Genomic DNA, 18,199 nt, shown 5'->3' on the forward strand with positions numbered 1-18,199 from the left:
CCTCTGCGGGCAGACCTAGTGGGAACCAGGAGACTAGAAGGAGAGGGGGATAGGATGTGTGTGCACGCCGAGGGCTTCTGCAGATGTTGGGAGGGGGCGTGCAATGGAAAAGCTCTTTCTCCTGCGTCCCTGTGGCTGGAGAAGGAAAGGAAACCGGGGATTACCACTTTTCCTGCTCTTACGAGGGGCCTGCTGGTGCCTTCTACTACCAGCGATGAGGGGATACTTGCTGCCCACCGCCTGTGTTTTCCCTTTAGTCTGTCTGCCGCCAGATTCCTGGTGCCACCGAGCAAGATTTGCCCGTCACTGCACAGCAGACCCAACTTTACACCTGCAGAATCAATGACCTCTACAAAAATGCCATCTTCTCCGACTGGGTGAAGGTGGAGGTCCATCAGTGTGTCGCCAGAGGTACAAGTGTGTCTTCTAGCTTTTCTGTATTTTATGCTTTGCCCACCCTTGCAACAGTGATCCTGTGCAGTTCCTGGGGCAGTGTGTCCTCCCAGCTCGAAAATGACAATACAGAAGGATTGCTCCAGAGACGTGAGCCTGCAGGTCTAAGGCAGACCTCTGAATCCGTCCTCTGGATAGTTCAGGTCCCTGTCATGGTCCCAATAACCCCGGCTGTATGTACGTACTCCTCCTGCTGATCACTCACTGTGGGTTTCCCAGAGTTATACGAGGTTTTTGCCCGTTTGCGTTGGGCAGAGGGACTGGAAGAGGCAATGTGGCTATTTCAAAGCTGAGCAAAAGTAACTGCGGGTGTGGTTGACCTCAGCAGGTTGACTGTGCCCTTGGCAGGAAAGGGTGAGCATCAGGTTTGGGAAGCCAGAGGCAAGGCTTTGGCGTGTCATTTACTATTGCGGGTGTCGCTCTCCGATTCCCTGCTTCCAGAGCAGGAAGGCGTGGCAGTGACATCCTGTGGGATGACATCTCTTGGTGCAGATGGAAGAAGCTGGCTTTTCTGGCAATACGCACAAAGTCCTATACAGGGGGGAAAAAGCGCCATTGTTTGCTGTCCTTGCGGAGGGAGGACCAATTCTGTGTCGCTGCTTTTCAGGACTGCCCCCTCGGCTCTGGCAAGGAGAACCGGTCATCGTCCTCAACCCCACTGAGCAGAGGGTAGAGGTGGGGAAGCCGCTACAGCTGCAGTGTGCTGCCATGGGGGTCCCAGCCCCCAGCTACCAGTGGTACCGGAATGGGAACATGCTGGAACACCAGAAGAAAAAAAAACTCTGGGTAACATTGCCTTGGGATAGTTCAGAAACTTTGGCTGCTGAGGTGGGTGATCGGAGAATCTCGTTGCTGGATGGTAGGCGTGGGAGAGCCTCAGAAGTCTTGGAGAGACTGCTGAAAATTGTGTTATTGTCATCCTGGATGTGACAGGTGGCAGTCCTTAAGCCTGGCTTGTATCTGCATGTCAGGGCTCGGGCGTGCTTTGGTCTGTGTGATCAGGTGAATGCCAGCAGAAAGCAGTCTCTTCTTACCTGTCCTCCCCGTCTCTCCAGCCCTTGAGAAGCAGCCTCATGCTCAGCTATCTTTCCCTGCTGCCTTGCAGGGTTGTGAGAAAGCACTCCACGTATCACCCCTGTTGCTTTGATAGCTGACTGAAGGACTCCGGGTAAAGAGGGAATATGTTTTATGGGCTTCTTTCAAAGCTGCGGATGTTTCTCTAAGAAGTAACCGATTCATAGACGCGCTAGGTGCTCGCAGCACGTCTCTTGTGCCTTTTTGCAGCAGTGGCACAAGAACAGCTATTGTATGTCTGCGCAGGGGACTGCGGAGTGATGGAGCTGCAGGAGTGCTGTCTGCCTGCAGGAGAGCTAGAAGGAGAAGTGCTTATTCGCAACAGAGAAGAGTCAGGGAGACAGCAAAACGTCTGGGTTTATTTTGGGTCACTGGCTGAATGTAAATCAGTGCTGTCGTCTTGGTGCAAGAGAGGCAGATTTCCTTCTGGGGCATCATGTGAAGGATACCAAAGACAAGAGATCCAATCTCTTCTCAGTAGTGGTAGATGATATTATAGAGGACAGTGGCCTCAGATTGCACTTTTCACAGGGAAGTTCAGGCTGGGGTTTAGGAAGAGGTTCTTCATTTGGAGGTGGGTGGTGCTGCACTGGAGCCAGAAAGGCAGTGAGATTTCTGTCCGTGGTGGTTTTGAGTACTTGACTAGACAAAGCCATGGCCAACCTGATCCAGTGTTTAGTTTCTCTCTGAGCAGGAACCTGGGCTGGAGAACCACAGAGGTCCTCGCCACCCAGTACTGCTGTGATTCTTGTCCCACATCAAGAGAGATGGCTAAGAGTTGAAAACTTGCCAGAAAAGAGAAATGGACCTGATCAGAAATCTAGAAAATGTCACCTAAGAGGAAAAACAGGCAACCTTCCAATGTTCGCCACACACCGTCCTTCTAGTGTGGCTCCTGGGGCAAAGTATGGCTATGACACAGGATTTGGGGGCTGCTGGAAAAAGAAGGGAAGGCATTTGGGCAGAGGATTCTTGCGCTTTGGAAGCTGGGGTCAGCAGCAGACCTTAGTGGGTGGCCTTACTGAGCTTCTTAGAAAGACAAAAGTCATGGGAAATCTCTTAGCTTTGTGAGGCAAGGAATGAGGTCTCAGCAAACAGCAAGAAAAAAGACTTTCTATTCCAAGAACACGAGTGCCTGTGGCAGCTACCGGCAGGGGGCCGCAAACTTTCACCGTAAGTAATGTGATTTAACTTTTGATTTGTCTAGATCACCCACGCAAAGGTCAGTGACTCCGGCACATACCTCTGCTGTGCCTTCAATAGCCACGGAGAGCACTGGTCCAACGCTGTGGATATTCACATAGGTGAGCAGAGCCAACCCGTGTCTGCTTTGCTGCAAATCACCTTCTAGCGTGAAAAGTAATTAGAGGACAGACAGGAATTTAGTGCTTTCACCTGGAAGCGCTGGGCTGGTGAACACGGAGCTCAGTGCTGGCATGTCACCCTGTTCCTCAATCGGTGCAGGGGAAGCTGGGCTCTGGAGTGTGGGATTAGAAGTAGGATGCGTGACTCTGACACTTGCACCTTCCCTCGGCTTGGACAAATCTTGCACGCTTTTGTTAAAAAAAAGAAAGGCCACCGGTTTTAAATACCGCTTCTGCAGGGAGCCGAAGGTAAGACACTTCAGAGTAGAAAGGCAGCATGGGGCTCTGCAGGGAAGCTGGAGTGTCCTGGCAGTCCTGCGGCGGCTGTCACGGGAACAGCCTGCAGAGCGCAATTTCACACCCTGGATATACTGGACGCGATGATCTCAGCAGAGCTGCGCAAGCCCTGCCGAGTGGCGGGCGCAGGCGTCCGTCAGCCCCGTGATAAATAGCATTCCTTGATAATGGGGTTCAGCGGTAGCAAGGGAAGCGGTGTCTGTAAAAGAAAAAAAACCCAAAACCCAGTGATCTGCTGTACTGCGGCGTGGGATGCTGCTGGGTCCTGCAGTCTGTCGGAAACCTGCCATGTTAGAGCAGGTTGAGCGCTCTCAGATGTTCACTGCGGTTTTCTTGCCTTGCTGAGGTGCTGGTCTAGTAGCTCCCTGGCCAAATCGCAGGCGGGGTCCTTTGCTAAAACTCATTTACAGCCTTGCTGAGATGAAGTGATGCGCTCAGACACATAGAGCTGGAAAGGATGGTGTTTATTTCAGGAAGATTCAGGCCCCTCGGGCTGGCAGCCCAGGCCTGATGCTGCGTGAGCTGATGGATCCCAGGGAGAAGATGGGTCCCCAGAGCCTCGGGCATGCTCCACCTCGGTGTGACTGCTGCTTTGGCCCTCTGCCTTTGCCCTGCTGTGAGACAGGAATAGCATGGGCTAGCTTTGCTGGCTCCTTACTCCACCTAGAGATTTTTCTATGCCATAAGCTTCTCATTGCGCCTTTTAGGCTGTCTTTAAAATCGCTCCAGAGTGCAAATGGGTCCTGTATAGCCAGACAGCACTCTCCGTGCCTCCTCGCAGCTGGCAAAACAGCACCCGGGGTGGGACAGGCAGTGAGAAAGGAGCACAGGATTAGGTTGGGTTCAAAATGTTATGACTGGGTAGCTTTAACATGCAACAGTCAGCTCTGTCAGAGGCAGAAAAGAATGAATGGGCTTGTTCTGATGGCTTTCCAGGCATCCCTGGAACATGATACAGGCTTTCCAGGCGTCCCTGGTTCAGGTGCTAAAAGTCTTTTAGGCCGTGAGATTTATGCAATTAAAAATATGCCCTTAGTTTCTTCTTTTAGAGCCTGTAGGGCTTTAGGGTTTTCTCCTGGGCTGGATTTTTTTTTTTCTTATTTTTAATTTAAATAGGAAAAGCTGGAGCTGTTAGGGTAATGATGATTTTAAGAGGCTGGGAGTGCTTGGGCAGAGGAGCTTGTGGAGCTTGTGAAAGTGAGTCACATTTAGGGTGGCTTTTCAGAGCTGGAACTGCTAAAAGGCAGGGAAAGGCAAAGCAGGATGGTGAAAGGCTCTGGGAGTATTATCGCAATCAAAAGCAAACAGTCGGCTTCCTCTGCACTAACCGCTTATGGGGAGAAGCTCTCTGTTTTGAAGCTTATGTTGATCTTGAGTCATTGTGTTTCCTTTGCTTTCGCTGCAGCGAGGGAGCAGGCAAGTCACCTCGGGAAGCGCAGCAGCCCAGGCAGGGCTGGTACAAGCAGTGCAGACCTGCCGATGGGTACGGACTCCTCCATGCTGGCCCTCCTTCCCCTGGCCTGCCCCTTCTCCAAGCTTTGCTTCCCAGCTGCTCAGGATTTCATAAATCAGGCAGGATTTCATAAATCCTCCCAAAATTACCAGACCAGTGTCTTTAAGGTTAGCAATCAGGCTATGAAGAACTTGTCCGAGGAGTGTTGCTTGTGCGAATGCTCTGCCGTGTTTGATCCAGCTTTGCATTGCTGGGGGATGTTGGAGCAGGTTTCAGACCTGATACGGGAGCTGGCAATGGGGCACTGGGTGCTGGGCACAGGGTTATCATTTCCCTCTTTCTTTTCCAGGTATGCGTCGCTCTGAAAAGTTTTTTGGTGAGTACGGTCATCTTTTCTTCCTGAGCAATTACTCCCTTAATTAAAAGCCAGGCTCCAGGGTGGATGGGAGGACAGGGCATAGGAATGCTTTTCCTGCAGAGACCGCTTCAGGCCTTTATGCCCACATTGTCATGGGCTCTGCGCTTTTGGGATCAGAGCTGCAAGGCACAGGATGAGTCCCATCCCCTGTCAAGCCCTGATCAGTCTCAGCAAGTGGAGTAAGATTATTCCTAATGAGTAACCCAGTCTTGACCTCCATGTCCGCCAAATGAGTTTAAAGGTGTTGTTCACATGACACCTTTTCCCTTCCTTGAAATACTGCCTCGGAGCAGGGCAAAGCTCCTTGCTCCCACCACTACTGAGTGCCATAAATCTGGTTTTCTTACAGTGGAAGGTGGGCATACAATGAAAGCAGGAGCCCAGGGTTTCTGTCCTTCAGCCCCGTGGGGGAAAGGACCTCTTAGCCTGGCTCAGTGCATCCCCCTCCCAGGCACCACTGGCATGCAAGACCTGCAGTCGTGGTAGGGCGGGTGTCAAATAATCTCGCTAGCGCAGATCCTCCTGCACTCCTGGGATTTTGGTTGTCAAGGGAAAACCTTTCAAATCTGTCTTTCAAAATGATGGTTTATGTATTTTGTCAAAGTGTTCAGAAAGCCAAAGGCTTTCTGGAGGGCACTCCAGGCTTGTAGCAGCGTAGCGTCTATCCTTCCTGCCTAGATGTAAGAAAAGATTTCCCGTATCCTCACTCAACCGAAGGACGTGAGACCTTGCCTCCTGCTGAGCATTTACAGCTTTGTCATTTGGTGTTTCTGTTAGCTACAGGCAAGATAGCACTTTTAGTGGGCAACAACCGCTACCAGCATCATCCCAACCTGATGGCTCCTGTCACGGATGTGTTTGAGCTGAGTCTTCTTCTAGAGCAGCTGGGCTTCCAGGTTGTCTCCCTTCTGGACCTGAACAAGGCTGAGATGGTGACAGCGGTCAGTCGGTTCCTGCAGCTCCTGGGGAAGGGAGTCTATGGTAAGGCAAAGCCAGTAAGGTAGGGTAGCTGATGTGCGGGTAGCAGTGGTTGATGTTAGGGAGGAGCAGGGATTTGGCAATTTTCCGAACAGCTGTTGAAGTAGAAGAGGAGAAATTGAACTTTCCTTTAGAGGGGGCAGAGGAGCCCTGTGGCACAGTCTGCAGTGATGCCACCTTGGCAGAAGCCCCCTGGTAAATGCTGTTCAGTTTTGGCCAGGTTACAGGCAAGCAAAGTAGGTGTTTCTTCATCACGTGGCTCACCTCCAACTCCACGAGCATGGTCTCATGCTGAGGTTTTGGGGACCTAGCGCTTCTGATGGCAAATGGGAGAAGGTCTTTTGATTTTTCCTTAGATGAAAAATTGAGGAGATTGACTGTCAGTTGTCATCACCGTGCTCCTTTGCAAGGAGAGGAGCTCTTTTTCAGCCGTGACTGCTACAGCCACGATTTCCTTGTTTCTCTTTCCTGATGGTCTAATTTGAGCCTCTGACAGCCTTTTTGCAGAAGCTTATTCCAAGCTGCAGATGGCTTTGAGGTTGGGCTTTGAGCTTATCACACGCTGTCCTCAGCATGAAGCGTTCCTCAAACACAAAACCAACTGGCAGATCTTGTAGGTCTTAAAGCAGGTGTTCAGATTTGGTGGTGAAAGTAGCTTCTTTGGGGTTTCTGAGGTTCTTCCAGCCTGATGAATACCCTGAAAACACCTGGCAGATGTTTTTTTTTCTTCCAAACCTTAGTGTAAGGCTTATCTTCACCCCCCTCCCAGCTGTGCGGCATACCAGGGCACTCGAACAGCAAAAGTCAACACAGGCCAATTCCAGCCCGGCGCTCAGTGTGAGGTTTGGAGGTTGTGCAATGGATAGGGACACAGCCACAAGTGAAATGCTGCAAAGCCACCTCGTTCCGGGAAGCACTGACTCACTCGGGGAGGCTGAGCTGGCAGGGAAGGGCAACACATGGTTGTTGCCATTCCGGCCGAGTGCGTCATCTGATGACAGCATATTCCTATGACTTCACTTGCAGCTTCCTTTTGTGGTTGCTCTCTGAAATCCCCTTGCATCTCAGGCTTTACCTCCTCTCCCAGGTCAGAGGCATCCCTGGGGGGCTGCTATGCTTTTCCCACGGTGCTGCCTTGCCTTACCCTCTATCCATAACGTGTGAGGACCAAATTGCATTTTGTCCACGGCGCTTCCCTTGTTTTCATAAGCATTGGAGAGAAAAAAGATTTGGAAACGGCAAACCTTTTATGCTGTCATGCCTTATTTAAACTTCCAGTGTTTTTCTGCATTCGTGGCCATTGATCCTTCCTGGCAAAATCGATTTTGTACACTGGCAGGGAAACATTAACAGCCGAGTTACTGAACCTTGATAAGCCTCAAGTGTTTGCTAGGCATAGCCTGCTCTGGATGGTGGTTTTCTTTACAGTTTTCTAAACTGAATGGTCTACTATTGTTTGGAAGCAGTGAACCCCAGCGCAGGCTGGTCCCGGCAGCGTGATTGAGTTGAGGACTCTTGCTGTAATTGGTGGCATCCAGACTTAATGGTGGGGCATTGGGTCAGTCTGCCTGCTGATTGCTCCAAGGTCTCTCCATCTGAAGTGTGCTGCCTCTCGCTGTGATGCCTCTTCCAGCATTTTTTCAGCTGTTTTCCTTACATAAAATTAAAAGAACCAGGTGAAGTGCAAATCATTGAAATTAACTGGTCTTGTTAATAAAAACACACATTTAGAAGAAGCTAACAACTCCTCCTAAACCCTATGTATCAATTTTTCAAGGCACTAACTCCAGGATAAACATCTAGAACCAACTGAGAGGTTTAGAATTCACATTAACTCGTACGCATGGGAAGACACTGGTGAGACAGCAGCTCCAGGAACAATCTAGGCAACCTATTAAAACTACAAGGACCCCAGGGGTGCCTGTGATAGCCGGTCCTGTACATCCATGTGGGTGTCTCAGACATGCGCCTGCAGAGAGGCATCCTGGTGCTTCCACATGTTTTTTCTTGCTCAAGGAACTTGGAGGTGCCATCTCCCATGTAGCAACCACGACAGCTGAAGTCAGGAGAGCTTTGTGTAGATGTATGGAGCAAAGCAGGGAGCTGGGAGGAGAGGGCTGACTGGTGAAAGACTGTCACTGGACTGAAGTGGGAGACTGGTGTAACACAGACACACCTGTCAGCATGCCCGAGAAGTGAGGCTGGCTGTCTTCTGAAGTTTAACTCCAGTGGCAGAAATGCTGGGGCATTCATGCATCTTTCTGCTGGTGCAGATCAGAAGAGAGGACATAGGCATGTGGGTTAGTGTTTGAGCACAGTGCCTGTTGTTGCTTCTAGAGCTTTATTTAGCTTCAGGATGCTGATAAGAGCTGAAGAAGATGTGTCTGACCTCCCTAGACCACTTCCTTATTGTGGGGCTCCCTTGCGTGTCCTTACTGACCTGTCTGTGATTTACACTCCTACAGGAGTTGGTGGGAAGGGACTTTGGAATCATCAACACAAGGTCAAGGTTGGTTGTGGCTCTCCTTATTAGGTCTTGAAAACTTCCAGGCATGGAACCCCCCACTTCTCCACCTGCCCATCCCAGGGCTGCACCTCCCTCCAGGGAAGTCTTTCCTCCTGTCAAACATGACCTTCCATGTGTTGGTGCTTGTTGCCCCATGTGGTGTGGTCCACACCAACAAGGAGAGTTGGGCTTTGTTGTCTCTGTAACTGCCCCTTCAGGAATTGTAGGCTGTTATTAGACCTCCCTTCACCTCCATGTCTCCAGACCATCCCAGCCCAGTTCCTTCCCCCTCTCCTCCCAGGCCCTGGGCCCCAACATCTTGGTAGCCTCTACTTTTTCCAGCTTCTCCACCTTCCTCTTGAACTGAGGTCCCTAAAACTGGACACAGGATCTAAATGGCGTCTACTCAGGGCCCAGGAGGGTGGTGACAAGTTCCCTGGCGATTCTGCATCTCCTAGCGTAGCTCTGTCCCCAGTCAACGCTGGCTCATATTCAGCACGGTGTCCGCTGTGACGCTAGGCTTGCTGCTCAACCAGTGCTCAGCCCCAGCCAAAATGCTGCCTGGGGTTATCTGCTCCCATGCAGGACTTTGTCCTTATTATTGAACCTTCTCTGAGATTTCTCAAGCCCAGAGCAAAAACTGGCTTCATTTTCAGGCACAGGGATATTGTATGGCTGCACGTTCGAGGTGATCCAAAGGCTTCTGTAATTCACCGTATGAAGGTGGTGGCTCGTCTGGCTGCTGTTCCTCCAGATCTCCTCTTAGAAAAGCTGCAGAGGATTTTTGGAGGCCCCAAACATCTCCTGAGTGGTCTAATTATGGAACCCTGAGGCGAACAAGGAATCCCCCTGGATGTTATTTCGAGCGTCCTAAAAAGTCCCAAATCAAAAAAAATAATGTCAGAAATGCAAAGAGAGCAGAAAGTTGCGAGTGAAATACTAGGAATATGCCATCATGCCTTAATTAAGCTGCATGCTGACATTTCCTGTATTGTAAGCAGTGCCTGGAGCTTCCCCTTTTTAATTTGGTACCCGGAAGCTTGTCTCTGATCAGCAGTTTTGACTCATGAGATGTGGGAAGAGTGTTGAAATGTTAGCTTGGAATAAAAAAACCCTTTCCTTCTTTAGGCAAATTGTTGACTCTCCTATTCAGGAGGAGAGATTAAATCCAGGAGAGGTTTGCAAAGTTGCTCAGCTAATGTGAAACTCATGTCTTTTTTGATTTGAACGTGAGTCTTTGTGGTTTATATAGCACGGGGAGCACTTGGTAGTGCGTTCAAGGTGCACAACAAGACCTCAAAAGTTAGAAGATTTAATGATTGAATGATTCTTTGTGGGCTTTTCTGTAACATTTCATTTTTTTCCAAGTGTCAGTGACGCTGCCTGGTAACAGATGTCATCACCTCCCTTTCACATACAGGAGGAGAGGCAGAGGGGTCAAAGTCATCAGTGCTCGATGACTTGAGGGGCCAAACCTGAAGTGCCTGCATCTGATTTTTCCAGAAGGCTTCCTATTTTATACTCTTTTATAGTCTCAGGGAAGGTTTCTGTGGCTTTGATTTGCAAGTTATGAAAGTTTAAAACTTCTGCAAATCAGAGCCCACTGTCCCTGGATAACGATCCACAAGAAGAGGAACCCAAACCTTGTGGGCACCTGTGAAAACAGCCATTTCAGTAACTTTCCATTGTACTCTGGGAATAGAAACCAAAGGTGACTTGAGGCCTTTTTTACTATGAGATCATGCTTTCCATCCTCCATACGATGAGATCATGCTTTCAGTCCTTCAGCTCCTGCCCCATTCACTGCATCCCTTGCAGCGTCAGAGATCAAAGCGAGTGTCCTGCAAACTACAGGGGCAGGAACAGTGGAGGGCAAACTGAGGAGAGGTTACTCAATGAAGCGTGGGCTTTGGCAGCGAATCTGACTGAAGAATTTCTCCTGCTTTTGCCTCTTAGCCACTTGTTCCCATTTCTGACCCCTTCTTCTTTACTGTCCCTCAGTTGCAGTAATGCAACTCTTTGCATCACCTTGCGGAGTTATTTTTAACCCATTTCAGTTCCCCGAGTTGGCTTTCACCAGCATCCCCCAAGCAGTTGCACTGGTGCTGGCAAGGGGTAGCCAGCCACTGTGCAGCTTCCTTTCAGGAAGCTACAGCCCACATGGGGATCCCTGTGCACAAGGAAAGCCTTTTGCCGAACACAGGGGTCAGGGAGAAGCACCAGCTTGGGCCATGCCGAGCTCCTCAGTGCTGGCTTTCCAAGCTGGATGTCCCCGTGTCGCCATCTCTTGTGAAGGCAGAAACCATTACTTAGTTTCACGTGCCTAAGAGTAAAACTCGAAACCAAAATTCTTGTTGGGTATTGGACTTCCCACCAACACCTGGATGAGTCTGATTACTCTCCCACCTTACAGGGCTGGTGTCTGGTCTGAGGTTGTTGAAGCATGTGTCCACGTGTTCTAGACATCTGGAGAACTCATCTCTCTCTGTCTCTATCTCATTTTTCACCAGCTTATAGGTGTGTAAATACAGGCAGACCTTTGAAAGCTGGAGAGTGTTTCCCATCACCTAATCCATTGCTAGTCTCTCAAAAACCAGGAAGCTGAGGAGCTTCTCATTTAAAAGGCTGTTAATGTATTTTTCATCATGGTAAAATACTTTGTCTGTTGTCATATTCTTGCAAAGAGCTGATGATTAACCAAAACTTGTAACAAAGGTGGTATGCAGCCTGGCAGATGCCAAGCTTGGGTGTTGTAGCACAGACGGTTAAGGAAATGTGTAAACCCAGTGACTTTGGGGTCTCCTGACGAACGGTGCTGGAAAGCACAAGTACAGGAGAGCCTCTCAGGGCTGCTTCCAACTCTGCTGAAGGAAATGGACTGGAAAAAAGTCAAAATTGTGAGGTCAACGTAGCTCCAGTTTCATAGGTGCTACTGGTCTAGGTCTGCCCTGCACCAGTATCCCTTCAGGATAGGAGGTGGGACATGGCTGTGGGGAGCTGGTTACAGACCTGCAGGTTCGCATCGTGACTCATCCTCTCCTCTCCCTGTTCCCAGCTATATTCTACTATGCTGGTCATGGGTACGAACGTTCAGGGAGGAACTACATGGTCCCCATTGATGCTCCACAACCCTATGCCCCTGAGAACTGCATCAGCGTGCAGAGGATCCTCCAGAAGATGCAGCAGCAGCAGACAGCCCTGAACCTCATCCTGCTGGACACCTGCAGGAAATGGTAGGGTGCTCTTCCCCCTTCCCCCCCGGGATGGGCAGAGTGTGGCGTTTTGAGGGGTTGGGGAAACGGCTGCCAGTCTCAGCCCCTGCTTCAGCAGTGGCTTCTACACAACCACGTGGAGTGTTCCCGTGGATTGCCGGGGCCACGTCCCCCGTTGTGCTGCTGACCCCAGGCCTCTGTCAAAGTTTATCAGCCTGTGTCATAAAATGCAGGATCTCCTGGGAGGCCCAGCCGGTCATGTATTAGGTGCAGAGACCATCAGATGCCTGACGTCTGATGCCTGAGATCTGCTGGAGAGAAGGGGCCGCAGACCCTCCCTTGATTTTTTGGGGTGAAGAAGCCTAGCAAATACAGGCAAGTCACCTAAAGCCTGCAGAGGGCTGGCTCTGCCCTGGCATAAATTGTTGGCTGAAACTCAGCAGAGGGTTTGTCTTCCTGTGTTTCAACCCCCTGCCCCAAACCACCCAGCCCTGGCAGGCTGTAGCAGCACCTCGCTGACCTCGGGCTTTCACAGAACATGTTTCCCCATGTGCTCAGGCTGGGACTGTTTAGCTCACCTCCCTTCTCCTGGCTCCGTTTTTGTTAACATCTCAGTAAGGAGAGTGCAAAATGGTGGGGAAAACATTTAAGCCATGCTACTTGGTTTTTACTGGCCTTAAATGCTTCTGAAGTGGTTATGTCGTGAAGTGGGACCCAGGCTGCAGCTGAGGTCAGGAATCAGCTTCTTCCCTCTGTCTGTGAAAAGCCCATCATCCTCCCTTGGCCTGCAGATCTCCATCCTGCAGCTAGTGGGCTGCAGAAAATTACTACTTGCCCATTTTTAGCAGAGGTAGGTAAACTGCTGCAGTAGAAGCTGTCATTAGTTCATTTATTTTGGTCTCCTGACGCAGATTTACAGGTCAGAAAAGACCTGGAGGGCAAATGCAGAAAAGTCTCCCTTTTCCTTGTGTGGTTCCTGCCCTGAGAACCAGAAAGATGACAGGGATTTTGATAGTGCTGCCGTGCAGGAGCTGCCAGCCCCTGGAAAGATGTTAAATCTTTGATGCCTTTTAGCTGCCGAGGTAGGAACGCTCACTTTGAATAGCTTACAAGCTGGCTGTGCTGGGACTTATCCTGCTGCCGCAGCTCTGAGTTGCCAGCATCGCTAGAGCTTGCTGTCCCCTGATACCTGCCCTGAACGCCCCGTAGCGAAGCATCACCTTCCTCCCTCTCACTCACTGCTGCCCCTGAGAGCAGAACGAGTTGCTTCCCTGCCCTGCTGGGTACCCCCCCAGCGCACGCGGCAGCACCTTGCTGCTCTCCCCAGCACGATACGAGGCAGAGGGCGGCTTGCAGCTAAGCGGGAGCATGTGGTTTTTGCAGATGCATGGGTGGAGATGGGCTAGCGTGCCTCTGTGCGGCTGGTAGCCCATCCAAGGGCAGTGTGGCGATGTGGAGGCTGCATGGGGATTGCTCACACGAATGGCGATGATCTATGAAATAGCTTTTGAGCTGATGTCTCCTTTCTTGGCGTTGCCAGTGGTTTCTGTGCTTAGTGGAATCTTAATGGCGCTTTGGGAAAAGGATGCGATGTGAGATCTGCTCTGACGTTTAGGCATGGTTGTGCGGCTCTTTTTCTCTCTCCCGCCCCAAAATCTCACACTTCTTTCCTCCTCTTTCCCACAGCACTTAGTGCAGTAGGTGTTATCCCTGAGCTTGTGGGGGATTGCTGTAGAAGCTGTCTCCTGAGCTCATTTTTCTTAAGAAGTCACCATTTCAGCTCAGCAAAGAGTTTGGATTTCATAGTTGCGTGTGTCTACGCTGCTCCTTAAAACAGGGCTCCTGGGGCCTCCTTTCCCAATGCCCTTTTGGTTGGACTGATGCTGCGAGTCTGTCGACAGTTCACTCAGCCATGCATGAACCGGGAGGAGCTGTGTCTGTGCTAAGAGGGATCTCACCCGGAGTATCTCTTCACCCCATATGTCGGCATCAGAAATGCCAAGGCGATGAGAAACACATCCTCCTTTGCCAAGTGGTAGCAGATGTTCAGCTTCAGCAGAGGAGGAACCAGGAACACAGAGCCTGTGTGTAGCCTGTACATTTATGTGCTGATTCTGGGTGGATATGATCGCCTTTTCCAGGAATTCCCTGATTTATGAGGGTTTCTAGCGTGTGCTGCTTAAGACAGAAGGACACCATCTCCTATCTGGGATGCAGACCAGAACTGGGTTGCATGAGATGTGCTGTATAAATGAGACTTTTTGGGGGCCTGAAGCAGGAGGGAGCGCTGCCACCTCCTCTGCTGTCAGGTCTCTCCCTGTGTTTGTTCACCATCTGGAAAGGCCTCTGGAAATTCAAGCCCCTACTGAAGCTTGTCTTCTGCTGGGGCAGGGGACCACGGCCAGCATTTCTGCTGTGTGCAGCTCCAGCCTTGCTGGAGCTGTGGATGCCTGCTGGTGCCTTCACGAAAGGTTTGCACCAACTCGTGTCTGCACAGCCTCAGGTGGATGTCCCCAGCAGGGGGACAACAGGACCTCTGTTTATTTTGGGATCCCATGTCTCGTTTCTCCTCAGACCTGGAATCCCAGATTTCTGCATTCATTTAGGAGTAGCTGAGGGGCAGATAAATCTCTCTGTTCAATGTTCATATTTAGAAGCGTATTTTCCACATTTTCTCTTCTGAATTATCTTCAAAAAACTTACACAAGCCAGATGAATACTGCCATTAAACATCTCCAGACTGCGCCCCTAGCAGTAGGTATCGTGCTGGCTGCTGGCGATACAACCGTCCCTTTTGCGCTCCTTAGCGTGCCAGCTTCAGCCCCAGGAAACCGTGCTGGAATTGAATAACACTGAATAACGCCACCTCTGTGCGTGGCTCTTATCCCTGTGCGATTGGGAACAGCTCCAAGTTACTGGTGTAAACTGGAGGCAGCCAGTCCCCACGCTGTTCAGTCTGGTTGCAGTCAGATGGGCAAGGCTTGGCCATTAAGTGCAGCCATGATATCTTCTTCGGTGGAAGCCAGGATTGTCAACCCAGATCTACCTGATCTTGAAAATAACAGGGTCTATGCTCATTGAGCTATATCTAGACCAGGGTGCTGGGACCAGTTTTGGGCTTCGCGACCTGGGTGCATGTCCTGATCCCATCTCTCAGGGAGATCTGGAGGTGTATCAGCCGTAGTGTGCTTTGGTATCCTGGGGCAGAAGATGCGTGCATGGGCTGGAAGGGAGCTGTGGGGCACCCCAGACCCCTGCGACAGGCGGTTGAGCTGTAGCCATGCGATGCGCACATGTCCGAGTTCCTTAGGGACAGTCGTCCCTTGGGCCACAGTGAACCTGTATGTGCTCTGCCCTGTGCTGCTGCCTGGATTTGTGACAAACCAGCCTCAAGGAGGGAGGAGGCATGGTTGCACCCACAGTTCCAGGCTCGTTTGCAGGGCAGGGAGCAGCTCACCAGCGCAGATAGGTCAAAGCTGGCCCTATCTACTCATTTTCCTGTGGTTTGGGTTCTTTGTAGGACTCCTAGCTTTAGCCTCTGTTGCTGCCCAACTAACGTATTTGATGGAAGGGCTGATCTTATTGCCATCCATAGGAGATGGACTTGGTGGAGCACATGGACTCTGTCCCCTCCAGGCACACGCTGGCGGGTGTCCTTGACACTGACTCATGCCTTCATCTCCTCTTCCAGGTACAACCCCGAGTGTGCCCTCTCCCAGGTACAGCCGCTGGAGCCCTGGGGCAATACCGTTTACGGCTACGCCACGTAAGTGCACTGTGCTGTGCCTGCACCGTGACACAGGACCAAATGCTGGTACAGCCATATCTCCTCGCATCCCTTCACGTGTGGTGGCTTCGGAGGCTTGAAAGAGCTTTGCTCATGTTTCCTCCGGCTGTTACCCTCCATCTCTAGCGTTTCCCATTCAGACACTTCTTTTCTTCCTCCTGGCATTACGAGTGGCAGCCTGTGCATGAGTTACAGGTCATGCGTGAAGGTGGCATCAGCTCCTGTAATCTGTCCTTCCATGCCTGAGCCTGATTTCCAAGGCATGTGTGCCATGAGCATGTCACCTGCAGCCTCCTGAGATGAGGACAAGCCTTGCTTACTGCTCCAGTGCCAGTTCTGCTGGCTTTTCAACTGCTGTCACCCACCTAGCCTGGCAAGAGGCTGTGCTCTCCTCTCCTATCCCCCTCCATTGCTTTTTCCCGTTCCATGCCTTTCCCACCCTCTCCTGGGCCAAAACCAAGCACTTTGCGCCGTTGCATGAGGGCTAACTCGGACTCAGCCAAGAGAGTCTGGATGGAGTCGGCAAGCCCTGAGTCACCCCCAGGGCTTTGTTCTGTCGCAGAAAGGTGAGAACAAGTCCTTACTTTTGCAGGAGCGAAGATGCAGAAGCCTATGAGTTGCAGGATGGGGAGTTCAGCTCTGGGATCTTCATGAAATATCTGAAGAAACATATTCTGCAGGAGAAGAAGGTTACACACATGCTGGAGGATGTGTTAGAAGGTAAGGGATGAGCTACAAACCACTTGCTTCAATAGCAGGGGTGAGAAGAGATATCAGCAGAAACCGAGTGGCTCCACACCACCCTGTCCCAGCCATCCCAGCCATCCATTCATCCCTAAAAACCAAATTGCAGGCCATGCCCTGTGCAAGCTTTTAGTAACCTGGCAGCAGTACCGAGATGTTCATGTATGGTCTGGGCATGGCGATAAATAAGGAACCTGGAGTGACCCTTGCGCCTCCAAAATCTCTTTCCCAGACATCGGCCGGGATCCCTTGGTCACTGGGAAGCAGGTGATGGAGATCAAACACACTCTGAAGGAAGCCCGGTCCCTGACGGACCCGATCTATCCCTCGGGAGCAGCTGCTGAGTGCTGGGGACACGGCCACGGTGAGCCATGCAGGGCACGGGGAGGGCTACCAGGTAGTGGGGAGGAGAGGGCTGGGGGTCCCCGTGCCCCTCAGGGACACCAGTCTGCAGGGAGGTGTTGGTGGGACCCTCTGAGGAGCTGACCCTGCTGGGCTTTCCCTTCCAGAGCCGGTGAGCGAAATGGTGACCTTCCCCTGCGGGGCACGGGTGGAGCTCCGCTTCCACCGGCTCTTCTCCAACGTGATGTACGTGTGTGCCAAGATGCAGCCCCCCCCAGCCCACATCGCTGACGCCAGTCTCCTGCTCTGCCGGCCCACCGTGAGTCCTCTGGCAGAGACGCTGGTCCCCTTCCCCTCAATTCCTGCCAGGCTCCTTTCCCTTGAGGCAGAGGAGGCAGGAGCGTCATGGCGAGCCCAAGGGGTCCCGAGGACTGGGAAAGGCTGAACCCATGTGGAAAAGGATCCCCTTCTTTGCTACCTCTGATGCAAATAATCCTCTCTGCAAACACCTCTTTGAGTGCTCCTTCCATGCATCAGTGCCCCGCAGACTGCCTGCCTTGCTCCTAATGCATCACAAAATAGATTTGGTGCCAGTTTTGATGCCTTTAACCAGTTACTCCTCGGATTGATTTCTGGCCTGCCTGATTAAATTATTGCATTTAATCCGATTGAGATGAAGAGCTGTTCTGTCTTCTGTGTTTGGAAGCAGATCTGGCTTTTTGAATGATGCCTTCTTAGCACCACTGTGCTAATATATCTTAATGCAACAATACATCCTCCTGTACTTGTTCCCGGTTGAGCCGAACCAGCTTCCTTGCACCCTTTCTCACACCTTTCCTAACAGACCTAACAGAAGCGTGGTCTTTTCTGGTGGTCTCCATGCCACCTCTAGGGATTTAATTTGCTGCTCCTTTTTGCTAACCATCTTCCTCATTTTCTGTAGTCCTTTCGCTGAAGCGTAGCGTGACTGTGGTGGATTTTCCGGCCCTTGTTGCTCATGGAGGGACGCTGCCCCTAAGTACGTTGTGGTCACTGATGCAGAGTGGTGTGTCCAGCAGGAGGTTTGGAGCCTGATCCAAGGATTACCAAGCCGGAGCATCATTTCCCCTCGTGAGCTCCCTAACCACACATGAAAATTGTGTGTGTGTGTGTGTGTGTCTGCACGTGTTTGTGTGCATCCACCCCACATCAGCGATTGTGGGGAAGGAGGGACCCAGCTGCTTGTTCCTGCATTTGGAGCTGGTTCAAGAGGGATTGGGGAGACCAAAAAGGGACGCCAGTAGAGCCAGGGCAGTAGGATCCTGTTGTGGTTTAACCCCAGCTGGCAACTGAGCACCACACAGCCGCTCACTCACTCCCCACTGGTGGGACAAACACCATCACCCCGAACATCCCCCGCTTCCTTCTTCTTCCCCCAGCTTTATATGCTGAGCATGACGTCAGGGTACGGAATATTCCTTTGGTCAGTTGGGGTCAGCTGTCCCAGCTGTGTCCCCTCCCAGCTTCTTGTGCACCCCCAGCCTCCTCGCTGGTGGGGTGGGGTGAGAAGCAGAAGAGGCCTTGACTCTGTG

General features: G+C 51.3%; 1 protein-coding gene across 1 annotated transcript in view; it reads left to right on the forward strand.

Annotated features, from left to right (window-relative positions):
• LOC104075976 (mucosa-associated lymphoid tissue lymphoma translocation protein 1-like) overlaps window positions 1-18,199 on the forward strand; it is a gene marked incomplete at its 5' end in the record, with an annotated part of 23,071 nt that overhangs the window by 392 nt on the left and 4,480 nt on the right. Inside the window, 10 exons of the mRNA XM_009576661.1 lie at window positions 258-411; window positions 1,061-1,239; window positions 2,735-2,831; window positions 4,991-5,017; window positions 5,837-6,040; window positions 11,599-11,776; window positions 15,447-15,521; window positions 16,135-16,262; window positions 16,519-16,650; window positions 16,796-16,947. Of these exons, the coding sequence (XP_009574956.1) occupies window positions 258-411; window positions 1,061-1,239; window positions 2,735-2,831; window positions 4,991-5,017; window positions 5,837-6,040; window positions 11,599-11,776; window positions 15,447-15,521; window positions 16,135-16,262; window positions 16,519-16,650; window positions 16,796-16,947 (1,326 nt within the window). The remainder of the gene's footprint in view (window positions 1-257; window positions 412-1,060; window positions 1,240-2,734; window positions 2,832-4,990; window positions 5,018-5,836; window positions 6,041-11,598; window positions 11,777-15,446; window positions 15,522-16,134; window positions 16,263-16,518; window positions 16,651-16,795; window positions 16,948-18,199) is intronic.

Source organism: Fulmarus glacialis, unplaced genomic scaffold, assembly GCF_000690835.1.
Source record: "Fulmarus glacialis isolate BGI_N327 unplaced genomic scaffold, ASM69083v1 scaffold17004, whole genome shotgun sequence".
In the NCBI taxonomy this organism is placed as follows: Eukaryota; Metazoa; Chordata; class Aves; order Procellariiformes; family Procellariidae; genus Fulmarus; species Fulmarus glacialis.